Source organism: Polypterus senegalus, chromosome 2 (genome assembly GCF_016835505.1).
Source record: "Polypterus senegalus isolate Bchr_013 chromosome 2, ASM1683550v1, whole genome shotgun sequence".
In the NCBI taxonomy this organism is placed as follows: Eukaryota; Metazoa; Chordata; class Cladistia; order Polypteriformes; family Polypteridae; genus Polypterus; species Polypterus senegalus.
The window spans coordinates 236,268,420-236,294,940 of record NC_053155.1 but is presented as its reverse complement, the minus strand read 5'-3'; the positions used below and the strand labels follow the sequence as shown (position 1 = coordinate 236,294,940).

At 34.8% G+C, this 26,521-nt stretch overlaps 1 protein-coding gene across 12 annotated transcripts in view; it reads right to left on the bottom strand.

The window, feature by feature from the left end:
- Positions 1-128: 128 nt before the first annotated feature.
- lmo7a (LIM domain 7a) overlaps positions 129-26,521 on the bottom strand; it is a 183,326-nt gene continuing 156,933 nt past the window's right edge. For 4 of the 12 annotated variants that reach the window (XM_039745351.1, XM_039745360.1, XM_039745361.1 and 1 more), the window contains 20 exons: positions 26,108-26,521; positions 25,148-25,495; positions 24,269-24,383; positions 21,976-22,137; positions 21,224-21,405; positions 20,867-20,927; positions 20,499-20,558; positions 20,307-20,348; positions 18,538-18,563; positions 17,955-18,062; positions 17,711-17,803; positions 17,079-17,524; positions 16,751-16,813; positions 16,560-16,615; positions 16,023-16,181; positions 12,191-12,395; positions 7,954-8,247; positions 2,703-2,811; positions 1,378-1,480; positions 129-936 (listed from right to left, as the gene is read on the bottom strand). The exon at positions 26,108-26,521 is cut by the window's right edge and continues 88 nt beyond it. In XM_039745351.1, coding sequence (XP_039601285.1) covers positions 914-936; positions 1,378-1,480; positions 2,703-2,811; positions 7,954-8,247; positions 12,191-12,395; positions 16,023-16,181; positions 16,560-16,615; positions 16,751-16,813; positions 17,079-17,524; positions 17,711-17,803; positions 17,955-18,062; positions 18,538-18,563; positions 20,307-20,348; positions 20,499-20,558; positions 20,867-20,927; positions 21,224-21,405; positions 21,976-22,137; positions 24,269-24,383; positions 25,148-25,495; positions 26,108-26,521 — 3,069 coding nt within the window. In that variant the 3' untranslated portion in view covers positions 129-913. The remainder of the gene's footprint in view (positions 937-1,377; positions 1,481-2,702; positions 2,812-7,953; positions 8,248-12,190; positions 12,396-16,022; positions 16,182-16,559; positions 16,616-16,750; positions 16,814-17,078; positions 17,525-17,710; positions 17,804-17,954; positions 18,063-18,537; positions 18,564-20,306; positions 20,349-20,498; positions 20,559-20,866; positions 20,928-21,223; positions 21,406-21,975; positions 22,138-24,268; positions 24,384-25,147; positions 25,496-26,107) is intronic. The other 8 variants (XM_039745356.1, XM_039745352.1, XM_039745355.1 and 5 more) reach the window with 8 other exon arrangements.

The following is a 26,521-nucleotide window of genomic DNA, read 5'->3' as shown; positions in this document are numbered from 1 at the left end:
ACGGTGATGCACACTGCTCAAAAATACGAGATGTACCAATCATTAAACACTAAAATTAATACTTGATATATTTTTTTTTAAATTAACAACCATATAAATAAGAAAATGAAAGATGAAATAAACAAACGTTTTATCCATTTTGGTGATTTTATTTACAAACCATATGAACACACAACGTGCTTTTTTTTTTTTTACTGTTAACAATATTCTCCCCTAAGCACTTTATTTATTTATTTTGAAATACATTAAGTTCAGTTCAATGAAAAAGCTGAGAAGCATTCTGTAACCATTCAAGACAAATTTTTAAATACAGTATGTCTTATTACATAATATAAACTTTCACCTACACAAAAAGTACAAACTAAACCTTCTTTCCAAAGGCACATTCCAACACATTCAATTACCCAAAATATTTTAAACAGCAACCAAATACTTTATAACATTCATTATAAGAAGTCTCTAGAAAATGTTAAGCTGAAGAGGCACAAGATAAAGTGGCAAATTCATATATTGTGAATCTGTATGTGTATGCACACACACATATTTATATACATCGGCTACTAAGCACTGTGGCTTTAAAACTAACATACCATCAGCAGATTCTCAATAATGATTTAAATGGTGTCAAATGTGTCTGAAGTACATCAGGTCTGTTAAAATGTTCATGACTTTACATGCAGGTCCCTTAAACTTTACACAACTGAATGCATGTAGGGATAGTACTGCATCAGTATCAAACCCATTACCTAGCTCACCCTTCTGCAAAAACAAAAAGGACATTTACAGTCGTGCAGCAAAAAATATTTTCAAACAACATCAATAGTTTTATTTTTCATTTCTTTCCACATTTGCATCATCACTAGAGACCTCTTCCTCTACCCGACTCAAAGAATCTACGCTTTGTGGAATCTCCTCACATGTTGGTGGGCTGTCCATCTGAAAATTAAAAAAAAAAAAATTAACTGGCTTTTGTAAAAATTGAGAAGCTGTTGTGTTATTGGGGCGGCACGGTGGCACAGTGGGTAGCGCTGCTGCCTCACAGTTAGGAGACCCGGGTTCGCTTCCCGGGTCCTCCCTGCGTGAAGTTTGCATGTTCTTCCCGTGTCTGCGTGGATTTCCTCCGGGTACAGTGCAAAGGCATGCAGGTTACGTGCATTGGCGATCCTAAATTGTCCCTAGTGTGTGCGCTCTGCGGTGGGCTTGCGCCCTGCCCGGTGTTTGTTTCCTGCCTTGTTTCCAGGGTGCTGTGTTGGCTGGGATTGGCTCCAGCAGACCCCCGTGACCCTGTAGTTAGGATAGAACGGGTTGGATAATGGATGTAGTGTTATTTTGGCTACATTTTCACTTGCACTCCTAGGCAATGATGTAATTACTTACTTTTAACTCTGACATAACAGTTGTTGCAGTACAGCTGGTTGTTTCGTATTCTAACTTCTGCTCCTGCTTCTGATCCTCCAAGATCGCACAAACAGCTGATGCACTACATATAACAATAATTACATCAGTTAAATAATGGACAGTTCAGTAAAACAATGAAAATCGCAGTCAGCTATTAAAGATGGTCCATAGTCCATGTGGAAAATAAAATGCTAGGCAGTGAAATGGCTACACAACGTAAATGAGTGTAAACATGGGGATGTTAAAAATAAGGATTAGTAGAAAATAAAAACTAAATATGATGAATCATCCAAAGTGGCTGAAGCAAAAGGAGAGAATTTGCATAGCTACTACATCTAGAAAAATGTCAGTTTAGAATGCTGCATTCACCGCTGTGCAAGGCCCCACTAAACACCAAAAAGGGAAGGTAATTTGGCATAGAAAAGTGTATTAGTGCTACTTCTCTGAACACTCTATGCAGTACTCAAACGTATCATGCAACTCTACATATACTACCTTTAAAATGCAAACAAATAGTGCATCATTGGAAATATTCTGTATTCTGTTATTTAAAAAAAAAAAAAAAAAAAAGAGTCAAGTAAAAGCGGTCTTAACCTAAATTAAAATAAAATGAGTGTAATGTATTAAGTATATTACTAAATTAACAAGGACATCCATCACATGGACCATTGTGTGCCAGAGTTTGTGTGAAGACTGTTTTTGATTATCAGTTATAATTAGAGGTTATTTTTAAACTGCTTATTTCTTGGATAATTGCCAATATCCCCTGAAACAGTCTTCTTACTGTTAGGAAGCTTTACTACATTGCTTCAAACAATCATTTAATTGGCTTTGACACTTTGTCTCAGGAATTTTCAACCCTATTCCATTCAGCATTCAGATCCAGGATCAAGCTTGGTCCCCTTCACGCCCCTGCCTACCCTCCTAGTCTTCAACTCTTACTTAGGCACATGACTCTAATAATACTCCTGTCATCTTTCTTTTGTTTACTGTTTAGATAAATGCTGTACAGTGTTAAAATTGAAAAGCATTCTACTATCTGATTAATTCTGTAGAGTTATCTGCATTGCACACAACCTGTTGAGATTGCTGATAATCTCTATTGATAAATTAAATTGCTCAATAAATATTGATAAATAGTATAAGTTGGCAATATTAAAATAAGTACTGCATTGATTAGACAGAGAAAAAGCATGTTGTTGATTTGACGAAATACCCAGCTTACCAGCAAGCTACATGAAAGCATGCTTTTGGAAAAGCAGATCAACATGATCTATCCACAATTTCTGGGTCCTTGATCTCACCTTAAAACAATGCAAATGATAAAACAGACCCAAAGACTCGATGATCATAGCGGCTCCTTTGCCCAGAGGCTTATCACAGAATGTACAGATTTTCTTCCCACTGACTGACCTGAATTACAGAATAAAAATAATACTGAGGTGTCTCCTTTTTGGAAAAACAGGTCCTCGTAAACAGAATCTAACAAATACTTATAGGAGAATTTGATAAAAGGATAGACAAAGAAACAGAAAGAGAGGGAGGGAAAAAAAGAGGGTGGAGAGAAATGGATTAGGGGCAGGAAAGGGAAGCTAAGGAAAATCGTTCTTTATATAACTTATGTATCACCAACTTGTGCTGAAAACTGCAGCAGAAATACCAAGTACCTTTTTGGCTAGGATAGTAGTCAGACTCAGAAACCAGTCATTGTGAGCTCTAACAGTGTATTCTGTGCTTTTTCTCCTTAAGGTCAAGGGGTCTAACAAATGCCATTTCAGGTTATTGTTCTCTATCAGCAATAATCCAATATCTACTGGCAAAGCCTCTATTACTGTATATTATGTTCATAATCTCAGCTGTGAAAATGCTGGTGTTGCAGTTCCTGCCCTGTTCTGCACAACTCTAGCGGCCAGTGTTTTTTAGAAGACATTTTATAATGACAAGCAACTGGTAATGAAAGAGTTGCAAACTCCAAACATAAAACAATATAGATTACATAGTTCTTTTTATTTGAAAGAAGTAATTTATCAGGACATTTGACCTGATATACAAACTAGAAAAAGAAATAGATTAAATGAGATTTAGTTTTTTAGGGGGAGCATTTTGGAATAAGAATAAGAACTGAGGACTTACATTTTCTGACCATCAAAATACATACTGTTTTGTTAAACAAAACAAACTTTTCAAAGCAAGGAACTCATACTGATTGTCAAGCATATTAGTACATGGGTTGGAAAAATGCCTTTTAACAGTCATTTTCATCACAAGTTATGCGGGAAAAGAATGTATAGACACACAAAAGAAAAAGCACTCTATGAACAAAAGATCAGAAAATATTATGGTAAAAAATGATTCTTAAGGACATAATTTTATATTTACCCTCTGCCCACCTTGTTTGAAGAGTCAGAAACAATATGGCAAGAAAAACATTTACAGTAAGATACAGTGGTGTGAAAAACAATTTGCCCCCTTCCTGATTTCTTATTCTTTTGCATGTTTGTCACACAAAATGTTTCTGATCATCAAACACATTTAACCATTAGTCAAATATAACACAAGTAAACACAAAATGCAGTTTTTAAAATGATGGTTTTTATTATTTAGGGAGAAAAAAAAAATCCAAACCTACATGGCCCTGTGTGAAAAAGTAATTGCCCCCTGAACCTAATAACTGGTTGGGCCACCCTTGGCAGCAATAACTGCAATCAAGCGTTTGCGATAACTTGCAATGAGTCTTTTACAGCGCTCTGGAGGAATTTTGGCCCACTCATCTTTGCAGAATTGTTGTAATTCAGCTTTATTTGAGGGTTTTCTAGCATGAACCGCCTTTTTAAGGTCATGCCATAGCATCTCAATTGGATTCAGGTCAGGACTTTGACTAGGCCACTCCAAAGTCTTCATTTTGTTTTTCTTCAGCCATTCAGAGGTGGATTTGCTGGTGTGTTTTGGGTCATTGTCCTGTTGCAGCACCCAAGATCGCTTTAGCTTGAGTTGACGAACAGATGGCCGGACATTCTCCTTCAGGATTTTTTGGTAGACAGTAGAATTCATGGTTCCATCTATCACAGCAAGCCTTCCAGGTCCTGAAGCAGCAAAACAACCTCAGACCATCACACTACCACCACCATATTTTACTGTTGGTATGATGTTCTTTTCTGAAATGCTGTGTTCCTTTTACACCAGATGTAATGGGACATTTGCCTTCCAAAAGTTCAACTTTTGTCTCATCAGTCCACAAGGTATTTTCCCAAAAGTCTTGGCAATCATTGAGATGTTTCTTAGCAAAATTGAGACGAGCCCTAATGTTCTTTTGCTTAACAGTGGTTTGCGTCTTGGAAATCTGCCATGCAGGCCGTTTCTGCCCAGTCTCTTTCTTATGGTGGAGTCGTGAACACTGACCTTAATTGAGGCAAGTGAGGCCTGCAGTTCTTTAGACGTTGTCCTGGGGTCTTTGTGACCTCTCGGATGAGTCGCCTCTGCGCTCTTGGGGTAATTTTGGTCGGCCGCCACCCTGGGAAGGTTCACCACTGTTCCATGTTTTTGCCATTTGTGGATAATGGCTCTCACTGTGGTTCGCTGGAGTCCCAAAGCTTTAGAAATGGCTTTATAACCTTTACCAGACTGATAGATCTCAATTACTTCTGTTCTCATTTGTTCCTGAATTTCTTTGGATCTTGGCATGATGTCTAGCTTTTGAGGTGCTTTTGGTCTACTTCTCTGTGTCAGGCAGCTCCTATTTAAGTGATTTTTTGATTGAAACAGGTGTGGCAGTAATCAGGCCTGGGGTGGCTACGGAAATTGAACTCAGGTGTGATACACCACAGTTAGGTTATTTTTAACAAGGGGCAATTACTTTTCACACAGGGCCATGTAGGTTTGGATTTTTTCTCCCTAAATAATAAAACCATCATTTAAAAACTGCATTTTGTGTTTACTTGTGTTATATTTGACTAATGGTTAAATGTGTTTGATGATCAGAAACATTTTGTGTGACAAACATGCAAAAGAATAAGAAATCAGGAAGGGGGCAAATAGTTTTTCACACCACTGTATATGAAAAGTATTTAAACTCAAAAAGCTTCATGACACAGTATATTAAAAATGATGCTCAAGTTCTTTTTTGACCTAAATACACACAAACTATTTAATACTACTGTAATTACACACCATGTAGAGTAAACCAGCCATACTCAAAGTAGTTTAAACAAAATGGCCAACTGCTTCAGTTTCTACATAGTTTGGACTGTGTTAGTTGTAATAGGTTTGAAATTACAGCTATACTAATCTATCTGAACCTTTCTAGTTAGGGTCTCACTCTTTCTCTCTCTCTTTAAATTTCTAACTTTATAACTACCTTACTAGCATTGCGACATGGCATGGTCATTGCAAGGTTGAAACTTGACATTTACAGCACATTTTCATCAAAAGCAAGACATTTCAAATAAAAACAAAGTGATGAAAGGATCTGTCTAAGTGAAACAAACTGTTCTTGCTTAACTGTATTAAAAGCACCAGGTTCCATTTTTATTCTTTAGCTGTAAATGTGAGCAAAAGCTTTAGTTAGACAATATCCAGAATGTAAGAAAATGTGATGGAGCAGACTTTCAGTCAAATAAAAGCTGCCTAAAACTAAAGTTAAAAAAAAAAATAATAATAAAAAAAATTAAAAAAAAATCCAGTGTAGGCCAATGTACTGGGTTTCTTGCTAAATTTTATCTTCACATGTTAAGGCATTTTGTCCCCAGTTGAACAAGCTAACGTCATACAAATAGATAGATTATATATGCATGAAGGAAAAAAGTAATAACGAGAAGTTACGATATTATATATTGTCTGTAGTCAGCAAATGTATATGTTCTTGTACTGCTTTTCACAACACAAGATGTAAAATTACATTGAGAAGCATATTAAAGACTTCTAACCAAATGTCTTGTTAAGACAGTATCACAGTTTCTGAATCTTAAGAATAGCAAGAAATTTCCTACAGCTCACAGAACATTTCCATAATACTTAAATATCATATACATGTACAGTTCAGAAACCTATCTATATAAAAACCTTTAGGTACATATTAACCAAGATGTCACTGTGGATTACTTTAAAACATGAACATGTTCAAACTGTAATGCATTGACTAGACAATTTACATGTTATCTACACAGTAAGCTCAGAGAACGTTTGATTTCCCTTTTAGTACAAGAGGATGTTCTTAATGGATGAAAAAAATGCTGCTTGAAAATGAGTTAACCAAATATCCAGAAAAAGAAAACAATTACATAGCTATAACAGAACATTAGATTTGAAAAAATATAAAACAAACAAAACAAGTTATAAAACATTTTTATAGTCTTGTAAATACATATCAAAGTACTATGTTTTAATCCACAAGGATAGTGGATCAATAACCACTTCAAAATGTAACTCAGCAAGTGGATAAACCTTAAAACAGTCATCTTAGCATGGTGGGGTAGGCGAAATGGGGGCCTCAATTATTCTTAGAATTAGGTTTCTAAAGATATGTGCTTTTGATAAGATCCATTTGTCAAGGTAAATCTTAATAGATAAACCCACTGCTGACCCTAACAACAGTTCTTGTTACATCACAAAGAACCTTGCCACAAATAGGGATCATAGGACCTACCCCTGGATGCATCCCCTGGGAATAACATTTGCTGGTGAGTGTGTGGTGTCTTGAAGAACCATGACGTGAAGCTATGTTGAGCCATCAAGAGGATTTAGCACTCACAGAGTAGAGGAAGATAGGTATGCCAATGAAAGTTGGGCAATAGGTAGAGGTGTAATAATTTCACATAATAATAATAATAATAATAATAATATAGTTGATACTCCACATTCACACATTTAACTTTCATGATTTGGAGCATTTGTGTAATTAGTAACCTCATTTTTACTTTCTATGACAAGTGGTTCATGCTGTTCCAAATTCAGGAGTCTTGGAGCATGCAGGCACGTACCTATGACTGTACATGCACTGCTCCAAGGTTGAATGGGGTAATTGGCAGACTGTACATTCACATGCAATTGCAAGCTTGTGAGTCAAATCAAAGGGAAAGAAAAAAGACTGATGTTAAAGGATGCCCTTGCCTGTCAGAAGGATATTTCCTCAGGCTGCAGGATCCCATTTGGGGTAGGCAGAAGAGATGTCAAGTTTTAGAAAGATACAGCTGGAATTGTAAGCTCAGAACTATTGCCTGCTATGAATTTTATCCTCATTTAAATGGATTATTTATTTGGACTTATTAACCTCTACTTTTTGCAAGAGTTTATTTTTTTAAAGCACTGCACTTTTGGACACTTTGTACCAACATTATTTGTGTTTTCATATCTCAGTTCTTATATTAACCATTCTCATTTTCTGTTAGGTATAATTCTCCACAACGTTATTCAAAATTATCTAAATTTATGGGTTAACCTCACTGGGCTCTGTATGTTTTATATCAAAGGCTAAAAAAACAATTAGTCAATAACATTGCTTCTTCTGTTTCGTGTTTACATTATATACAACAAAATGTTAAGTAAGAATAACTCTCTTACCTACTGCGCTGTTGGGTTAGGCTGCGGGGAGTACATGGAAGAGACTCTGCTGGCTGTGAAGAATTGGAAGATACTGAAGAGGTCTGAGCCCAGGATGCGTTTTTAATAGAACCAGTGGAGAAGGAAGATGGTAACTTAGAAGATGGAGTGTGTATGGAGGAGTAATTTGAAGTGGAAAATGAAGAAATGGAGGGATGAGGATCTACTGAAAATGAAGAGGCAGAGCTGGAAGGCCAAGGTGATTGATACCAGGATTTTGATCTTGGGGATTCCAGGTGATCAAGAGACTCTCCTCTGGAAGACAAGTATAAAAGGATTAAAGAAAGAAATGAATAAAAATCAGTAAACACTCATAGGATGGTATGGTTAGCACTGATGCCTCACAGCTCCAGATGATGTGCTCAAATCCTAGACCAGGTACTGCCAAGTGTGGAGTTTGTACTTTCTTCAATTTTTTTTTCCTCCCACCTCCTTATACTCCGGTTTTCCTTACACATACCATCATATTAACTGTCAACTGCAAAACTGGCCTTGTAAGCAAGTGTGTGTATGCACATGGACAAGCATAATCTGTAATGGAATGGTGCTCTGTTTTGGGCTGATTCGTACTATGTGCCTGAAAGTAGTAATGTATGTGTTGGCCCCATGAATCTCAACTTCAACATGGAAGTATAGAAAGACAAGTTAGATTGTATTTTTAAATGCTTACATGGACTTACATAAAATTTGTGGGCATACAAAATTACTTTAATGAAGATCGCATAGATTTCAGTTCACCATAACATAAAATTACAAAGATATTGCAGACTGCTTTCACCACATCTTAACAGTTGGTCCTTTCCCGATATTATTTTACCCACGCCGTTTTAAATTCCATCTGTATTCACAGCAATTTACTTCACTATTAAAATGCTGTACATAAATCTTCATACCCAATATTTACTGTACAACTTCCTCCATTTTGTGGAAGTATAATAAATGTGGTAGACGTATTCATATATAGTACTTTTAATATTTAATAAAGGTTTAATAAAGTTTTAATATTTCATCAATGTTGACAATCAGTGTAGCAGATAAAGTGAGCTTACACAGAAATAAAAAAAATAAAATCAATCCTTAAGACACTTATCATTAGTCCCTAGAAAGGACAATTCTGATAAGAGGGCAATATAAAGATTCAAATTTGTAAAGTGTATCAGAAATTACCATGGTTGTGAGAGCAGATGATCACAATCATTTTCAAGATATAATAAACCAAGGCAATAATGTGCAGTTATGCCTCTATTATAATATACCAAGTGTAAGAATGTTTATCAGATGGACCTTAATGTTTTCACATTATCTGCTAACATACAGTCAATTTCAAAATCCTCCTCCTTCTTATTTAAAGTCAAAAAGGCTTTCCATCCCCATATCTTAAAAAATTAATGAATGGAAATTTTTCAAACAGTAAACTTCAGTCAAAAGATGAAGGCCTGCTTACAATTCTAGTGGTAAATTACTGAGGCAGGTTGAGGTAAACATAGATTCCTTAAAATTTGGAACCATAAACATACAAAAATAAGAATAACTTTCAGTCTATAAAACAAAGCTTTAAAATGCTTTTGCTAGAGCTGCCGGCGGACCTGTTCATATTGCATTATTGTCTTTTGTCCAGATTTAACTGAAGCAATTGGGGTGATCACTTGTTATTAAGCCTTTAAAATTCTCTTCTCAGTATACACTAGTGACACTTGGCATCACTGTTACATTGATCAAGTTGCTGTACCTAGCCTTAGAATGAGACCTACAAGTGATCAAAGACAAATAAAATTCTAGTAAGCGACTTTATCTCAAACAATTATTTGATCTAAATCATACACTCTTTGCTGCAGTGATGACCTGGGATAGCCATTTGGCTATGTCAGGTATACTTTCAGGCTTTTTTTGTCTTCCTAAAGACCATGGACTTATTTTAACTGGGAGCCAAATACATTTGAGTTTACCAGCTGACCATATATTATCTAGATTAACTTATAGGACATGAACTTTAGATGAAACATATGAATAGAATCAGGCAGGTAATCTACATAAAAATAAGTGTGTATTATTCAAAGTGGGATAAAATCAACACTAGTGTGACAGCTAAATCTTCCATGCTTTAGGTAATTAAGCTACTAATGAGCCTACCACAGATATCACTGCAAGAATGCAAAGAGGAAAATTTTGCTTTTCAAAAATAACATTGCCATTAACTTTAGGTGTGACACAAACCACCTGGATGAACTAGAAGGGTATTTAAGAATTATCACACGTGCCTAAAGGTTAAAGTAGAATGTTTTGCAATATATAAGAATATTAATGTTAGTAAAAAGTTCAGTGTATTACAAATAGAACTCAGACGGCTTGCACTCTTTGAGAGAAAGGCTGTGATTCTCCGAGGTATATTTGGATGTTTTGTTTAAATAAATAAATATTTCATTTTTCCCATCATTTACATTCTACTTAAAATTAAGAATATAAAGTTCCTACAAGACTTCCTTCTACAAGAAAATTTCAAATAAACATTAACCTATAATTGGTCTTCCTCTGTGAAGTTTTCATATATACCTTTTAAATGCAGCTGCAAAGTCAGTTAGACATCCAAAATGCATTTAGTACCTAACTTTCATTCGTCAACAAAAAATCAGAAAGAAGTTGATTAACTTCCTTGCTTATCCTAAAAATCTGGAAAATAGTGCATGTTATCAGAGACACATTGTCTAGGAAAAACTTCCTTACCGTAAATTTCTGAATACAATGAAAATATAAAGGGGTAAAAAACAGTTTTAATTGCTACTCTTGAACTTTCTAGTTGTTTCTGCTATCAGCTAATTATCAGAGGAAAATGAACTCCATCTAGATTTAGATTAAAAAAAGGATGACTGCAATTAGGTCTTGCTCTGTTCAGGCAGTTAAATCTACTTATCAATTAACTTCGGTCAGCTGCTTGAACTAACGGAACTAACGGGACAATTACCTTTTAACCAAATACAAGTGCTGGATAACTTTATTAGATGATCATATTTAAGTAGCAATCTAGGAAGGGTGTTGTTGGATAACTTTATTAGGTAACCACATTTAAGTAGCAATCTAGAAAGAGTTATACATTTATTCTGGTTACTATCATTATATTTTGTCAAGGGATTTTTACACCATTAACTGCAACAAATACACAAAAATGGTTGACATCAAGACTAAGACAAATACTTTTTCATAGAACTGTATAAGGTAGTTTGTGACACCTGGCAAACATGGCACTTGACCACTTGTGCATTTAACAGATATATAGTGCTTGTAAAAAATTAGAAACCACACACTTTAATGATTAAATTCCAAAATTGTTTTTGTACATTAAAGATACAGTATTTTTATGAATACCAAATATATTTGCTCTTTTCTCTTTAAACAAAATATGTTATCATAAATAATGGTATTTTAGAGACTACATGCTTATTTGTGGACAATTCAAAATGATACCTCATAAATATTTTTCCCCACAGTAGTCAAGTTGCATGAGTTGTTGGAAGGAGGCTTTAAATTGTCCAGACTCTAGAGTTTTGATTTTGTTTTTTATATTTAAAAAAAAAAAAAAAAAAGAAGAGTTTATAATGTGGGATGCAATATAGAATCATTTCATATTTTGTAGCAGTTCTAATCAGTCAGCTTGATTTAGCAGAAACAAATCCTGTTGTAAGTCCTGCTTATCTAGATAGCAGAACTAGAAGTCATCTTCGAATACAGTTATGGATAAATCTTACTTACTATTTATGGAAATACTAGCCTCCAAGACACTAATCTTATTACTATTATTAGTCTAAACCATTTAATATGTCCCCCCCCTTATAATGACCATAACATTCTGAAACTTTAAGGTCATAGTTGGTGTGGATGGTTGGAGGGTTTTGGGTTTACGTCTGAAGCTACCAAACCAATTTCTGGTGCTAGGCAAAAAGAAACAAAGAGTAAGATGCCAGTCTACCATGACGGCCACTTTTTAATTCTGCAATTGGCTTTATGAGTACATGTGTTTTGCTACTACATTTCACAGAGTACCCACAAAATAAACAGGAACATGCAAAATGTCCCACAGACAACAACTATACTATTTGAACAGAGGATGAAAATTCATGAGGCAGGAATGCGAACCACTGCATCGCTACCATATTATGATAAAACAATAATTTAGATATAACTCAACAAATAAAATAAGCCTTACCTTCTAATTGAGCCAGACAGGGTGGCTGCATCTTTATTAACACTGGCACTACGTTGTCTTATCCAACTGTTGTCTGTCAAAAGTTGAGTTTTCTTTTTCATCTCTTGGATTATCTTTTGCCTTTCTTGCTCTGCTTGAGAAACAGGCTGATCTTTCTTTAAGGTATCTATTCGATTTGAGTAACTGTTTGAAACATTGTTTCTTCCTAAAACATTAAAATTTTAATGAAAAGCTTTTCAAAAGCTACATTGTAATGATATTCACATGATTTTTACAAACATTTTTAGGCCGGGTTTATACTTCACACAATGTATGAGCCTGCGGATACTGCTGCTACGAAAGCAGTGTACTATTTATACTTGAGTGCATAGTTTATGCATATCTGGAAGATTCCACCAGGTTGCAGTGCGAGATATTATAACGGTGAGAAAACAACGTTCGGCTTCACTTGGTTGTAAATTGTCCGAAACATCCATTAAAATTCCAGGACACCTTGCCATAACATCTCTGAAAAGGATGGATGTTTAATGATTACATCCATCAATCCACAGACATGCCAATTCCAGCAAGCATTAAGAACGTGGCAGGAACAATCCGTGGACAGTGCATCGGCTCATCACAAGGTTTTTACAAACACACCCATACACTAGTGTCATTTTAGCATCACCAAATCCCCAAACCTAGATATCCTTGAAAGGAACCTTTAGCACACCGTGAAAGCCCATCAAGAAAACATGCAAACTATAGGCAGGGAACACAAGGGACGTGACTCCCCACTGCAGCAGAACTACCTCTCAACCACCGGTGCTGCCCCCACATGCATAATTATTAACAGTATTAATTACTTAAATGAAGTTAATGATTTATCCGTAAAATGTAACATACTGTACATGCTTTAACACATTTCATCATGAAAGTGATATCTAGTATAAATCTAAGGATTTTAAATGAGCAGAGCGCTGGAATATCATAAATTTAATGTGTTCTGTGTGGCACTTGCTGCCTGTCGCTGTTGTCAGTGCAGGAACAAGTCCCAGAAGCATGTAGTGATTAACAGCTGGGTCGTTTTTAAGATGATATCTCTCTCTATATAAAAAAAAATCCTGGAACGTAAACGGCAGGCAATGAGACATGATCTTCTTGGAAGTTCTCGAAAGACATTTTAAAGACCCGCGAGACAATAAAGATGGGCCATGGAGCGTCTCGCGGGGACCGTAAACATGAGACTTGGTGCTAAGAGATTGTCCCAGGGCAGTCTTGCGGGGACATGGAACATAAGAGTCTTGCAAGACACGCCCTTCTTATCAATTAAGAGCTCGGACAGCCCAACAAAACATTCAGGCATGAATGCGAAGGCGAGACCCGTGGGATGAAAGGTTGGAGAGGGTGCTAGAAAGCTGTGTTTGGGGTTACGCAGTCGGTGATTGTTAAAGTAGAACGTTTGTGACACTTGATTACGTCAGTCACTACAGTATCAAAAAAAAAAAAATATAGCACACATCGCATTGACGCAAGCAAAAGGAAATTATTTTAAGTCCGAGAATTTCAAAAACGGGGTTTAACTCGCATGCATTTATTGGTTACTTTGCAAAAAAAAAAAAAAAATATCCGCTGATGATGTGGATCATTTTGTCTGTGCTGAAATTCCACACAGAGAAACGTATTCTAAATTATGGTACAAAGTCATTAAACACAAGTCTCACAGACCTCATTTAAAAGATGCAGCATATTGGGACACGACAGATTCCAAATATTGTTTTTACAGAAGTTCTGAAATAAAAGTGAAAATAATGAAATAGCTAAGGGAGGGCAGAGTACAATACGGCAGACTGATAGCTGGGTGCTGATTGATGCAGTAAGTGGGAGGCAAGACCCGTGGGAGGAAGGGTTGGAGAGGGCGCTAGAAAGTTGTGTTTGGGGTTACGCAGTCGCCGATTGTTAAAGTAGAACTTTTGTGACACTATTACGTCAGTCGTTACAGTATCCAAAAAAAAAAAAAAAAAAAGATAGCACAGATCACATTGACGCAGATAAAAAGAAATTAGTTTAAGTCAGAGAATTTCAAAAACGGGATTTAACTTGCATGCATTTATTGGTTACTTTGCAAAAACAATTATTAACTGCTGATGATGTGGATCATTTTGTCTGTGCTGAAATTCCAAACAGAGAAACCTTTCCTACATTATGGTACAAAGTCATTAAACACAAGTCTCACAGACCTCATTTAAAAGATTCAGCATATTGGGACACGAAAGATTCCAAATATTGTTTTTACAGAAGTTCATTGAGTTAATTTCTGTGGACGTGCCCAGGGGACACATTAAATGAATGCTGGAAATGTGTGGCAGCCATGATGCATATACTTTCTAAGCATGAAGTATAAACCGGTCCTTGCATTGCACAATATGATAATAGCATAGAAATACCTATGAAGACATCTTAAATAAAATTTCTAGAGATAAATGCCTGCATACTTTTAAGATAAACTGTTTTTTGAATAATCCCAATGAAGTCCTAAATTCTCAACAGCTGTATGTGATTTAATTCAACAAGAATCTTTCAAAAGCTTACAGAACACTCTTTATGTAGAGCACAAAAGCAGCAATGCTAAGTAATTCAATAATATAATGTTACAAAATTTTCCACTCCACAAAAGATTGCACATCTACAAGCTGAATAGACTACAAGCAAAACAAAACAATGTGATCAATTTTCACAGAAATTGCATGCCAATTAAAATAAAGACAACCTGATCACTTTAATTAATTAACTTAAGCATTAAAAATAGACATTTTTGATTTTACATGGGAAGGATCTTTATCACTTGGATTATATCCAGAAAAAGTTAAGCTTGTGCCAAAGGAAAATTTATACGCAGATTTTCTTTTTTAATTAAAAAAACAAAATGAAACATTGCTTGCTATTTAAGACCCTTTGTTTTTTCTTCCATTTGACACATACGTTCTTCATAGTGCATGCCATGGAACATGGTCAGGGGAGGCACAGCCATCAGAAGTGAGGACTGAGGCTGGTGGCTACATACATTTGATTTAAAGCTTGCCTAAGATTTAATTTATGTTTGTTTATAATTATTAGGGGAAAAGTACAAAGTGGCAGCAAATGATGCAACCACTGCTGCTATCACCTTGACAACTTGGTGTGTAGTAATGGGAAATTGGAGAGAACATGCTATAAAAAACAAACTTTCACCGTCAAAAGCCAAAATTTGCTACATTAGTCTATAGAGTTCATCCCTCAATTTGATCAAGTAAAAAAGGTTGACTTTTGCTCTTTATGTGGAGGGCAGAAACAATGTTCATGCCCAGTGGGAGCAAGTCACATTAAAACCCATTCATAACAACAAAAAGCCAGTTACAAACACACAGATTAATAGAATGGCAGCCTATATGTACATGTGATAATTGTTTTCATTAGTTATATTATAACTACTATGGTTCATTAATTTTATTTGGAAAAGCTTATGTATCACTTTCTGAGCCCCTACAGTCTCCCCTGTATTTTGTTTGCCAATCAACAGGGAATTTTGTAGTTCATCAAGTACTTTACAGTACATAGTATGTTCCATGGAAAAAAAAAAAAAAAGTCCTTTGTGTTTCAGTTTCACAAACCGAGATTAATTTTCTGGAACATATATAATGCATTTCACTCTCTGATTAACACTGTTAAATCAAAATTTGAAAAAAAAAAATGCTGCATGCAAGATCAAAATCTAAGTTCCTAGATTGATGATTTCAGTTTCTTAAAAATTAAGTGATGTTTAAATAAAATCAATTGAATCAGTAGTCAAAAAGGCTTTCTGGGGGTTTCCCACCTCTGCCTGGGTCAGCATATTTCATTTGATTTAGTATCTGCCTTCTTTCAGCTTCCAGTTCTGTAGCTGCTTCCATCTTTTCTTCCAAAAAATGTTTCCTTCTCTGGATTTCGTCTTCTAGCAGCCACTGTGCCAAGGCCGCTGGCTTTGCATTCATTCCTATGCATATGTTCATTTGAGTACATCTTTTAAGGATTTTTTTTTTATTAATCCATCTACATCACTGCTATTAAGTCTTTCCTCTTTGACATAAGCTAATATTGTATGCCTTGTATACAGGTTTATACACCTAAAAATTATTCAGTTTACAGTAAAAATCAGCTATCTGTTTATAATACTAATCAAGTACCTACTGCATCTCTTAAACATTTTTTCAATAAAAAATTGATTATTTTCTGTGAAAAAAAACAAAGCCATTCTACAATAGGGTAAACTTCAAAGGTGATCTTGGTCCAATTAACCTACCTCACAATATTCGTTATTAACTGAAATTGTTAAAAAGTAAATCTTTAACATAACACACATCCAATAACTTACCAGGGCCATCTGTTACATGTACATCATCAAGTTCTGAAGTTGACTTTGACTTTGCCCTGTGAAGTAGAAAAAGAAAAAACAAGAATATGTAAAGAGAGTATGAAAACAAAAAATGAAATATTTTTTGCATTTATTCAGGCAACGTAAAAAAATAATTACACACACATCATGATAGAATACATGATATTTACCTTTCCGTTGAAAAATCTGTTGTTTCTGGGAGGATTTTTGTAAACCCATAGGAATCATCAGTCCTATTTTAAAGCAGTTCCGAGGATCGAGGCAGAAAAGCAGAATAATGTCAAGAATAAAACTAATGTTAGTAGGGGAGGAAAAATCGCAATAAAAACTTAAGAAAACATGGAAATTATTGCCTAGCCATAAGGTTAGTATCAAGCAAAAACAACAAAGCAGGAAAAACTTCACATAACAGAGGATACAACATTCTAAACACAAGACTTGGGTTATCATTTTATGGCACTTATTATCTTCAAAAAACTACATGTAAAGATGTCTCACCACTGGAAGTATTGTTGTTGCTTCCGCCTTTCTAATTCTCTGCGCTGTTCTTCTGCTGCCTCTTGGCGTCTCTTTTCTTCTATCTGCTTTTGCTCTCTCTCATGCTGTGCTTGCTCCTCTTCCCGTCTATGTTGCTCTTCCTGCTTTTGCCGTTGTATGGCCATTGCCTCTTCTTGCTTTCTCCTTTCCTCAGCATTTTGTTTTTCTTGCTGTCTGAACTTCTCTTCTGCCTCTTTTTCTTCCCTCTGCCGCCTCAATACAGCCTCCTTCTCTTGGATTTGCCAGGCTGTTTCTTCTTCTTGTTCTTCAACAACTTCATCATTTATATTTTCCAGTTCTTCATTTCTTGGTTTTGCATATTCCCATGAATTCATTAGGTTACCTGAAGATGAGGCAGGGGCATGTGTGTTCAACAGTTTGGAACTCCCTTCTAGTATTTTACGCTCCTATTATATAAGACAGGGATATAAAAAAAAATAAGCCTAAAATAATGGCACTTTTTAATACTGTATTACTTGTTGTATATATTTTTCCTACCTCTGTTCTTTAATTCTTTTCTATGTAAAAGTATATTAGATGCTGAGTTGACTATGCCAATGGCATGAACAGCTAAACATAATTATAATGCATACCTCTTCATAATATTTGGAACCCTCTTGTTCAGCTTCTTGTTGTGCACGTGTCCATTCTTCTTTTAGCTTTTCTTGTTCACGCTTGTACTTTTCCTTTTAAAATTAAAAAAAAAAAAAAATCACATATGGACACTGCATCTCTGCCCACCGATAGGAAGGTGTAAGAATTTTTTTAGTGTGCATTATTTTCATAAGGTCTGTTGCAAAAGACGGAAAAATTACATTTTCACGTTAGATTTTGTACCTGTAGTAAACGCTCTTGCTCCTTTTGCCATTTCTCTTGACGTTTACGTTCTTCTTCTGGATCCCATGCCCAACGTGCCACTGAGGTGCTGACAGAGGGGACCTGAATCTAATTTGAATAGGAAATCAGACAACTGTCAGGCCCTAAACACCACTTTTTCCAATGCTTTAGAATCTTTTCCAGAAGGATGAGATCCTAAAGCTTCATGAAATTACATTCTGCATATACTTTAATACCTAAAACATTTCCACTTCAAGTCATATGAAAATGACTTTACAATGATAATCTCCTTCACAAGCGTTAATTTATTAACTTTGAAAGCTTAAATCTTCTTCATAGAATAACCCATAAATACAATACAACTGCAAGTACAAGAATGTTTTAAGGAACCAGACATTAGCGACACAGCCATGACAATCTTGGAAAAATTTAAACAGAGCAGTAAAGCAAGTCCCACTTGCAATAAAGTAACACGTCTTTTGTCTTAAACAAATGAAATGTCACTTGAAAGGTTATCTGATACTTAATTTAGCAAATTAAGAACAAATAAAACCAACCTAATACATAAAACAAAAAAACTTACATCAGGTATTGGTGACTCTGGCCCTCCTTCAAACAAAATAAAAAAAATTAATCATCTTTATTTAAAAGATATTTTAATATATGAAGATGAATCAAAAAAGTTAATGCTAATATTACTTGTAAAAACATCATACCATCCAAAATTATTAGGCACGTTTTCCCTGCAGCTAACAATATGTAATTTACAGTCAAAGTGTGTTTATGTCAGCTTCCCTTGCCAGATGCATTAGTAATGAACAATATGCTGTCATTATTTTTTGTGGTCAGAAAAACTGATACTCTCAAAGTCAAAAAGGACTATTAGGACAGCATACAATAAATGATTTAAAAAAATAAATAAAAGAAATCTGGTGCTGATTAAGCTTTTTCTTAATTCAATGATAAATAAAATGTTCCTTACATTTTGATTCACCATGGCATATACTTGTGAACATTTTAATAATGCACTTTATGCTTTGGAAATTCAACAAATTCAAATCTGACAAAATAATAGAATGCATGTTTTTATTTCTGCTTTATGTGTCATACATTAATTAAATGCCTATGATTTTCCCAGAGGATGCAATGAAATCACTGCAAATGGCAAAAAAAACAAAAACAAATCAGAGTTGCACATGCTTAAGCAGGTATTAGAGAGCAAGGAAGAGGGGGAGGAAAAAAAAAAAAAAAGGTTAATTTCCACAACATGCAGGCCAACTACAGGATTTCAGACATTAAACCATACCACTATGTGCAACTTTCAAAATTTTACTCAAATACCCCAAATCAATGTCAAATATTAGCATAAATCACCTGAAAGTATGTTTTTGCATATGACTTAACTAAGCTAACAGTATCAATTTTGAAAATTTACATTGCAATTAAATAATATATTTAATCTAATTTCTTCTACGTTAAAAATAGAATGTCTGCTTTCGGGACATTTACAATTTTTCTTTAAAGCAACAGTAAGAACATTGTACATGATTGATCATGAAGATCAACATATTAAAAATGTGGGCCTTTCTAAGGCCCATCCCAAGATAAACTTCAATCATTCTTGTGGGTGAAAAAAGTTAAGTAGTAATTGTGAGTAGTAGCAGACTTTTAAGGTTACATAATGGGATAATATGAATCAACTACATGCTTTCAAAACATAATTACAGAAGATAATATGGATCAGATCAGTCAACATAATCACTTGAATTCAGCTCACTACAATTTAAATTGTAGCAGACTTTGGATTAAGCTTGATAAAAGTTTTGGATTAACATGGCTACTTGCTCAATGCTAAAAGTCATAATTATACAAATGCAAAAAAAGGTGACTTAAAATATCCTCCAATTAAATTTATGCTAATATAGTGAAACACACACAATTTGCTTCCAGGTTTACACATGCAAACCAATTTTAAGCAAACAAAATATTTCACATTATGGGATTTTGGTATGGTTCATGATACGCTGTTTTCTGCATTCCTTGAGTAGTTTGGCTTCTTTGTTTTAATTGTATTATAACCAAATCTACATTAATAATTTTTCATAAAAATATCAAAAATTGGTCTGTCTATAGTCTATAAATAGTAGATTTCCTGCTCCAGATGACCATCCTGAATAGCACTATACATGTAAATCACATTATTAAAACAAGCATCAAACTGCAACTTATGCAGTTTTTCATATTACTTTTAATAGATATTTATGTGCTCACAAATATGAAAAATACCATATGAAAACAGCATATCATTAGTGCAAGCTATAGGGGATAACAGGACTCACAAAGGCCCATTACCACAAAGGTAGACCAATGAACTGAAAGAACACCCTGATGAGCCTGAAGAAAGAATACATGAATTATACTGCCTGGCAAAATGAAATGAGCTCAAGACTGAACAGATGCACAACCCAGCACCATAGCTTCAGTCACTGCTAAAATAAGAATAAAAGGTTGCTGTTACCAGACCACATACGCATTTATGTTTACCTTGCTGTTCAAAAAACTGTGATCGCCTTTTAAAGTTTTTCAAAGAAATTGGTTCAGATTCTACACAGGAAATAAAAACAAAAATATACTGAATATTCTTTTTGCTGGATTCACTTATCTAAAGTGTGTAACACTGAATTAATTTTAAGAGGCGCTCTGAAATTATAGACTCTTCAACAGTAATGTATTTATGCTCATCTTAAATGAGGAGAATTGATTAAGAATTAGCATTTAATAGTAAATATAAAACCACCATCAAATGATGCATAAACCAGGTCGAAGGCTACAATATGCTGTAAACACATTCTTGCAATTCCACAGATGTCATGCTTTTCAAGGTACATGTCATTTTTGTTTTGATTTTTTACCTTTGTTTCTTCTTATTACAGATTCATGAGGGGGACCTTCGTTTACTGCTTTAGATTTGTTCTGAAAAGAAACAGAAAAAAGAACCTACATGTTTTTTTTTGGGTTTTTTTACGTCAAAATTCATAGCTGACACTTAAATGTACATTTCACCTGTTCCCTAACTGAAACCTTTTCTGCTGCATTTTCACAGCAGCTAAGCAGTAACAGATAACTTAGAATTTAGAGCTAACCTAAAGATTATTGCAAGAATTACAGGAAATCAATTACGTGCATTAAATGCAAAATCCAATGGAACCTCAATCTGCCATTAAAAATCTAACACACAAAAAAAAAAAGAATTAAAAAAAATTGCTTACATCATCTGGATGTCTGTGGAAATTTGTCTTCAACACCTTCTCCGTTGAATCATACGATGTTATATCTGAGGAGCTGGCATTAATGAACTTTTCAGGAGAACCTACAAGTGTGTTATCCATACTGGTGAGATTGACGGTTTTATGGTTTTTATATGGTAGGGAAGGTCGGTCTCTGGCCCAATCTGAATGTATGATGGTATAATGTCACTTGTTCAGCAACTTTAAAATTTGTGAAAATAGAGATGTTCTCACAGAAAGATTATATAAAGAGGTAATCAGAAGTTAAAATAGAATCTGATTTTTTGCCAATAGACCACCTTCCCAATAAACATGCAAAGTTTTAACTTTTTTTTTAAAAAAAGGTAAAAATTTACCAAAAGGTCTATAGATCTTTGGTGCTTGGTTGAAGCTAGACACTAACATTTTTAGCAAGTTATTTCAACAGCATTTAAATGCAGAACACATTTTCTGAAGGATCATTCATTTTTCCCCAACATTTTCTTTAAATTGCCTACCTCATATGACATTTTAAAACTGAGTGAGGAATGCACAAAAAGCCTACAGACCAACTGGTAAATTTTTAAGAAAGGTTTTTTTTATTTTTATAAATATATTTTAAAGACTGCATTTAATTATTATTATAAAATTAATGGAAAATATGTTAGACATACAGTATAACAAGACATGACAGGCTTGATGCAGTGCTAAACATTTTAAAACGTACACCTCTCCATTATAAGAGTGTGGTTTACCTTTTTCACCATGCCGACGAATGTCCATCACAAGGTTTCCATTTGTTACAGCTCTGTCCATGGTGTCTATCCACTGGTTAAGGTCCATATTAGACACCTTTATTCCATTGACAGTAAGAATTTCATCATCTACCTGAAGATGGCAAAGTTCTGCAGGACTACCTAAAATAATGGAAGAATGCTTCAAAAACAAACACTTTAGAAGTGCAAAAGGTTAAAAAATGAAAATCCAAATTTGCAGCCCATGAGACTTGCCCATATGCTGAAATTATTTATGGTGTACAGTTTTAGCTTGGTATAAAATGCATTAAAAAGAGGTCAGAACAAAAGATCAACATAATTCACAGTCTGTTTACAGACAGATTCCAGCTAAAAACTGTAGCAAATTACATCCCACTGAGTAACCTGAGCGTGCTACCTGCTGCATTATCAATCATTCATGTTCATCTGGTTAGCTAGTAAAGGCACATTAGGCTATGCTTGTAATCTAGTCCCTAAAAATTCCAGCAACTTTCCATACCATCAGCAGTAGTTACAAGACACGTTGCTGTTAATTTGAGGAACTAAAAATAAATAAAAAAACTTCCAGAAAAACAAAAGCACAATATTCAATGCAGTATGATATTCAAGGTGCAAAATACAATATACTGTATATTGTATATTAAATACTTTATTTAGTACTACCATCTCTGCATTGGGTTTCCTTTCGGTACTCCACTTTTACCTCACATCCCAAAGACATGCTAACTGACTGACAACTCTAAGTCAGCTCTATATGTAAGAATGTGGAATTTAAATATTTTATTTTCCCTGTAATGGACCTGCATTTGTACTTAGACAGCAAGGCAGGGACCAACCCTAACACTGAGTAAATAAAAAATTGCAAACAAAAAAGTATATCAATAATTGTAAAGTCTGAACATTTTAATTTTACAATGGGCTTTATTATGCTATTGCCATATTTAAAAATTGTAAGCATTTAAATTATACATAATCAGAGATTACATAATTCCAGCCATTTAATGCTAGCATTCCCTTTCCCTGGTTATATAAAAGTTACACAGCAAAACTAAATTCCCCTCCAGGCTCTGACAAACTAATTTATAAACAGCATAAAAAAAGTATCCTAATCTTATTAGTCTCGTAACTAAAGATTTTAAAATCTTAAATATTGCATGTTGCAATACCTAGATAGATAGATGGATGCACTGATGGATGGATGGCACTTATGTCCACAAGGGGTAATTAACCAACAGCATTTGCCTAAAAATGCTGGGGAAATTTTAACTACTATACATCTACAAAAAGGAATTAATGTTGAAAAAAAATGAACAGATAAGTACATTGTATGAGGGTAGATCAAAAAGTAAATGCAATTACTGTAATATAGGCTGACAAAACACAATACTTTTGCAATGGCTTATGGGAAGTTAAAACACACACAGCATAGCGCTTTGCCATTAGTCTAGTTGAAGATCAAATGGACATGGACTCTTAGCTGCAGGATTACACAATTGTTAAACAACACAAAAGTGAGATCTGTTTGGGCGTAGGGACTGAAGCCAGCTGAAATTCACCAAAGGATGTTGTCTTATACAGATCAATAAGCTGTTTGGGTACCCATCTTGCACAAACTTTACAATACGCCAAGTCCTCATGCACTATGGCATATGTAGATCCATATCTGATATTCATTGTGCAGAAACAATGGACAACATAATACATTGGTGTTCTTTGATGAAGGCATTCATCATGTCGATGTAGGCTTGTGTGCTTGATGTTGATGATCGACTAGAACAAGCTTCATTGATTACACTTGTTGATCCCACTTTAAACATATTTATCTATTCAGACCTTTTGTTGAGTAATGCAGTTTCCACTTTAGTACTGAGCCAACATCAATTGGTGAATTTCAGTTGATTTAATTTCCTCTGCATAAAGAAATCTCACTACGGCGCTTTGTTCAACAATGCTGCAATCCCACAGCAGAGCATCCATTATCATTTGACCTTGGCTAAAACTAAACTAATGGCAGAGCACTGCATGTTTTCGAACAATCCATAAGCCAACACAAACATGTTGTACTGTGCCAGTTTCTATCTGTTCTGGTTTTTGTGTAAATTTAATTTGCCTTTACTTTTTCATTCCCCCTTTTACATTGCAGGCATAAGAAACTTACAAAAAGAATGCCTATCTACTTAAAGCTACTAGCACAAAAACAAAACTTTATTGAATTACTATGGCAGTGTACTATTTTAACTGACAGGATTAGTCACAAATAAAGAAAACTTGCCTTGCTCTACTGCCTTTACGATGGAACTGGAACCTTCCCAGATGGTTGTAAAACCAAAGTCTCTACCACTGCTGGGTTTCTGATTCAAAATAATCCTCATATCACTATACTGTTCCTGGGTGTAAAAAAAAAAAAAAAAACACATCAAAGTGGAGCATTTTTGACATACACATGATGAATTAAGAGTTGTTTCACACATTTTTTTTAGGCACACCAAAGACACCTATCTAAAAGCCAAACGGAACCATTACATAGGCAGAGACACTAAATTGAGTAATTAAAGTTGTTAATTTAATTATTTAAATTACTAGAGAGTAAATTAGACTAGGCAAAAATATGGGAAATGATAAAAAGGATAAATGGTGAAAAATAATGCTGGAAATTGGAAAATTCATTAATGACTATAAATAAAAGCTAAATGTGTATTTCAAATATAAACCATGAACATACTTATTAAAATCGGACATTTGAAATTATTACTTCACTGTAGTGATAAGATAATCACTGACACTATAAAAGATAAACGAGCGAAACAAGCAGGAGGCAAAGCCCCCTACTATTTAAATAAAGATTTTTCAACCCTCACTACATTCTACTGAGCAACTCATCTGAAGTAAGGTGCATCAGCAATGCTACGCTATTAAGTGTGTATTGTGTGTAAAATTGTCAAGCCTTCTTTTCATTTTTCAAAAAACATTTTTAAAAGAAAGAAAGTGGTACTTAAGTAAGTAAACTGCAGGAAAGAACTGAACTTGCATCCTTATGGTTTGAAGTCAAAAGCTTTCAGCACTATGTTACACTGCCTGTACATTTCCAGTTAAGAAACTGGTATAATACAACTGCCAACACCAGAGGAGAACAGTGTTATAACTGACTAACCTGTGAGTTAACCTTGGATTCAGGCAGCTTAACAGTGTTGATACTTGTCTGGTTTTCTGTGAAGCTGGAAGTAATGCCATTCTTTGTCTCAACGACATAAGTTTTTGATTCTTGGACTATAGGCTGTGGAGGATTTATCTGTTTTGGAGGCTGATACTTTTCCACCCCTTCCTCATGTTCTTCCTTCTTCTCTTCCTCTTCTTCCTCCTCCTCTGTACTACTCAGAGCAGGACTAGATTGAGAATGGCTGTCCTCTTCTGGTCTTAAAAACTGGCTGTATCTGTTGATACTACTTGACTTGTAAGAGAAACTGTTTGTATCCCCATTGTGCTTTTGTGTCTCATCCATCTAGTGACAACATGAAAATTTTTCATGTTAAAGGAAGTACCAATGTTAGAGCAGGAAAAATATTTACAACAAACAGTAAACTGTACTTAATTTATAATTCTATTTTTCTAAATGAGTTTGCAAAAATAAAACTATGAAACATCAATGATAACCTGTCTACTACAGGGCACCTTAATGAAATATAAAAAATGGATGCATTTTACGTTAAAATAAAAAAAAAAAAAATAACATCCGTTTTCAAACACTCTCCATTTTCTTTTGCAATGCACATTTTATATATGTTAAAAATATGAAGTTAATGTAAAAGAACATAAGTTTAATATGAATATGAAATGGACTTATCAAGAAACAGACCAGAATCTAATAACTGTAATAGTGTCATTTTGATCTAGTACTAAATGCTGAAGTGCTTGATAAATAAAATGTCCTAGTGCTCACTCTATTATTTATAGGAGCTGTAAGCTAATCACTATGTGCATTTGCCATTACGAGTAAAAGATGAAAGAAAGAAGAAAAAAAAAAAAAGTAAAAGAAAAAAGCATGCAGGTTATTTAAACTCCAGAGAAAGCAGGTAAGGTAGATATTGAATATATTTAAATGCACATTACTTACTGTGAAAGACCTGGGAAGTGATGAAATTTTACTTGACTGCGTCCCAAAAGGTCGCGGAGCAACTACAGAGGTTATTCGGGAGCTATCAGATCTCTGGTAACTTCGGGGAAGAGAGGCTGAAACCCGAGCTGCTCCTGGTTTTGTATCCATTGAACTATGTGTATACAAAGAAAGAGAGCTCTGTTCTTCATCCAGACTGCCAGATGCTTGCTTATATTCTGCAGTTTTCTGGTCAGCCTTGGTGAGCATTGAATTGTTTGGAATTGTAATGGAATTTAGGGTGCTGCTTGACATCTTGTCCACTGGTGTCCAAGAGACAGGTTTAGACAGCATCTCCCTGCTTTTAGAGTATGGTGTATCCACTTCCACAGTGTAACTTCTCGCAGGCAGTCTTCTTGAAGGGGGCTTCTCATC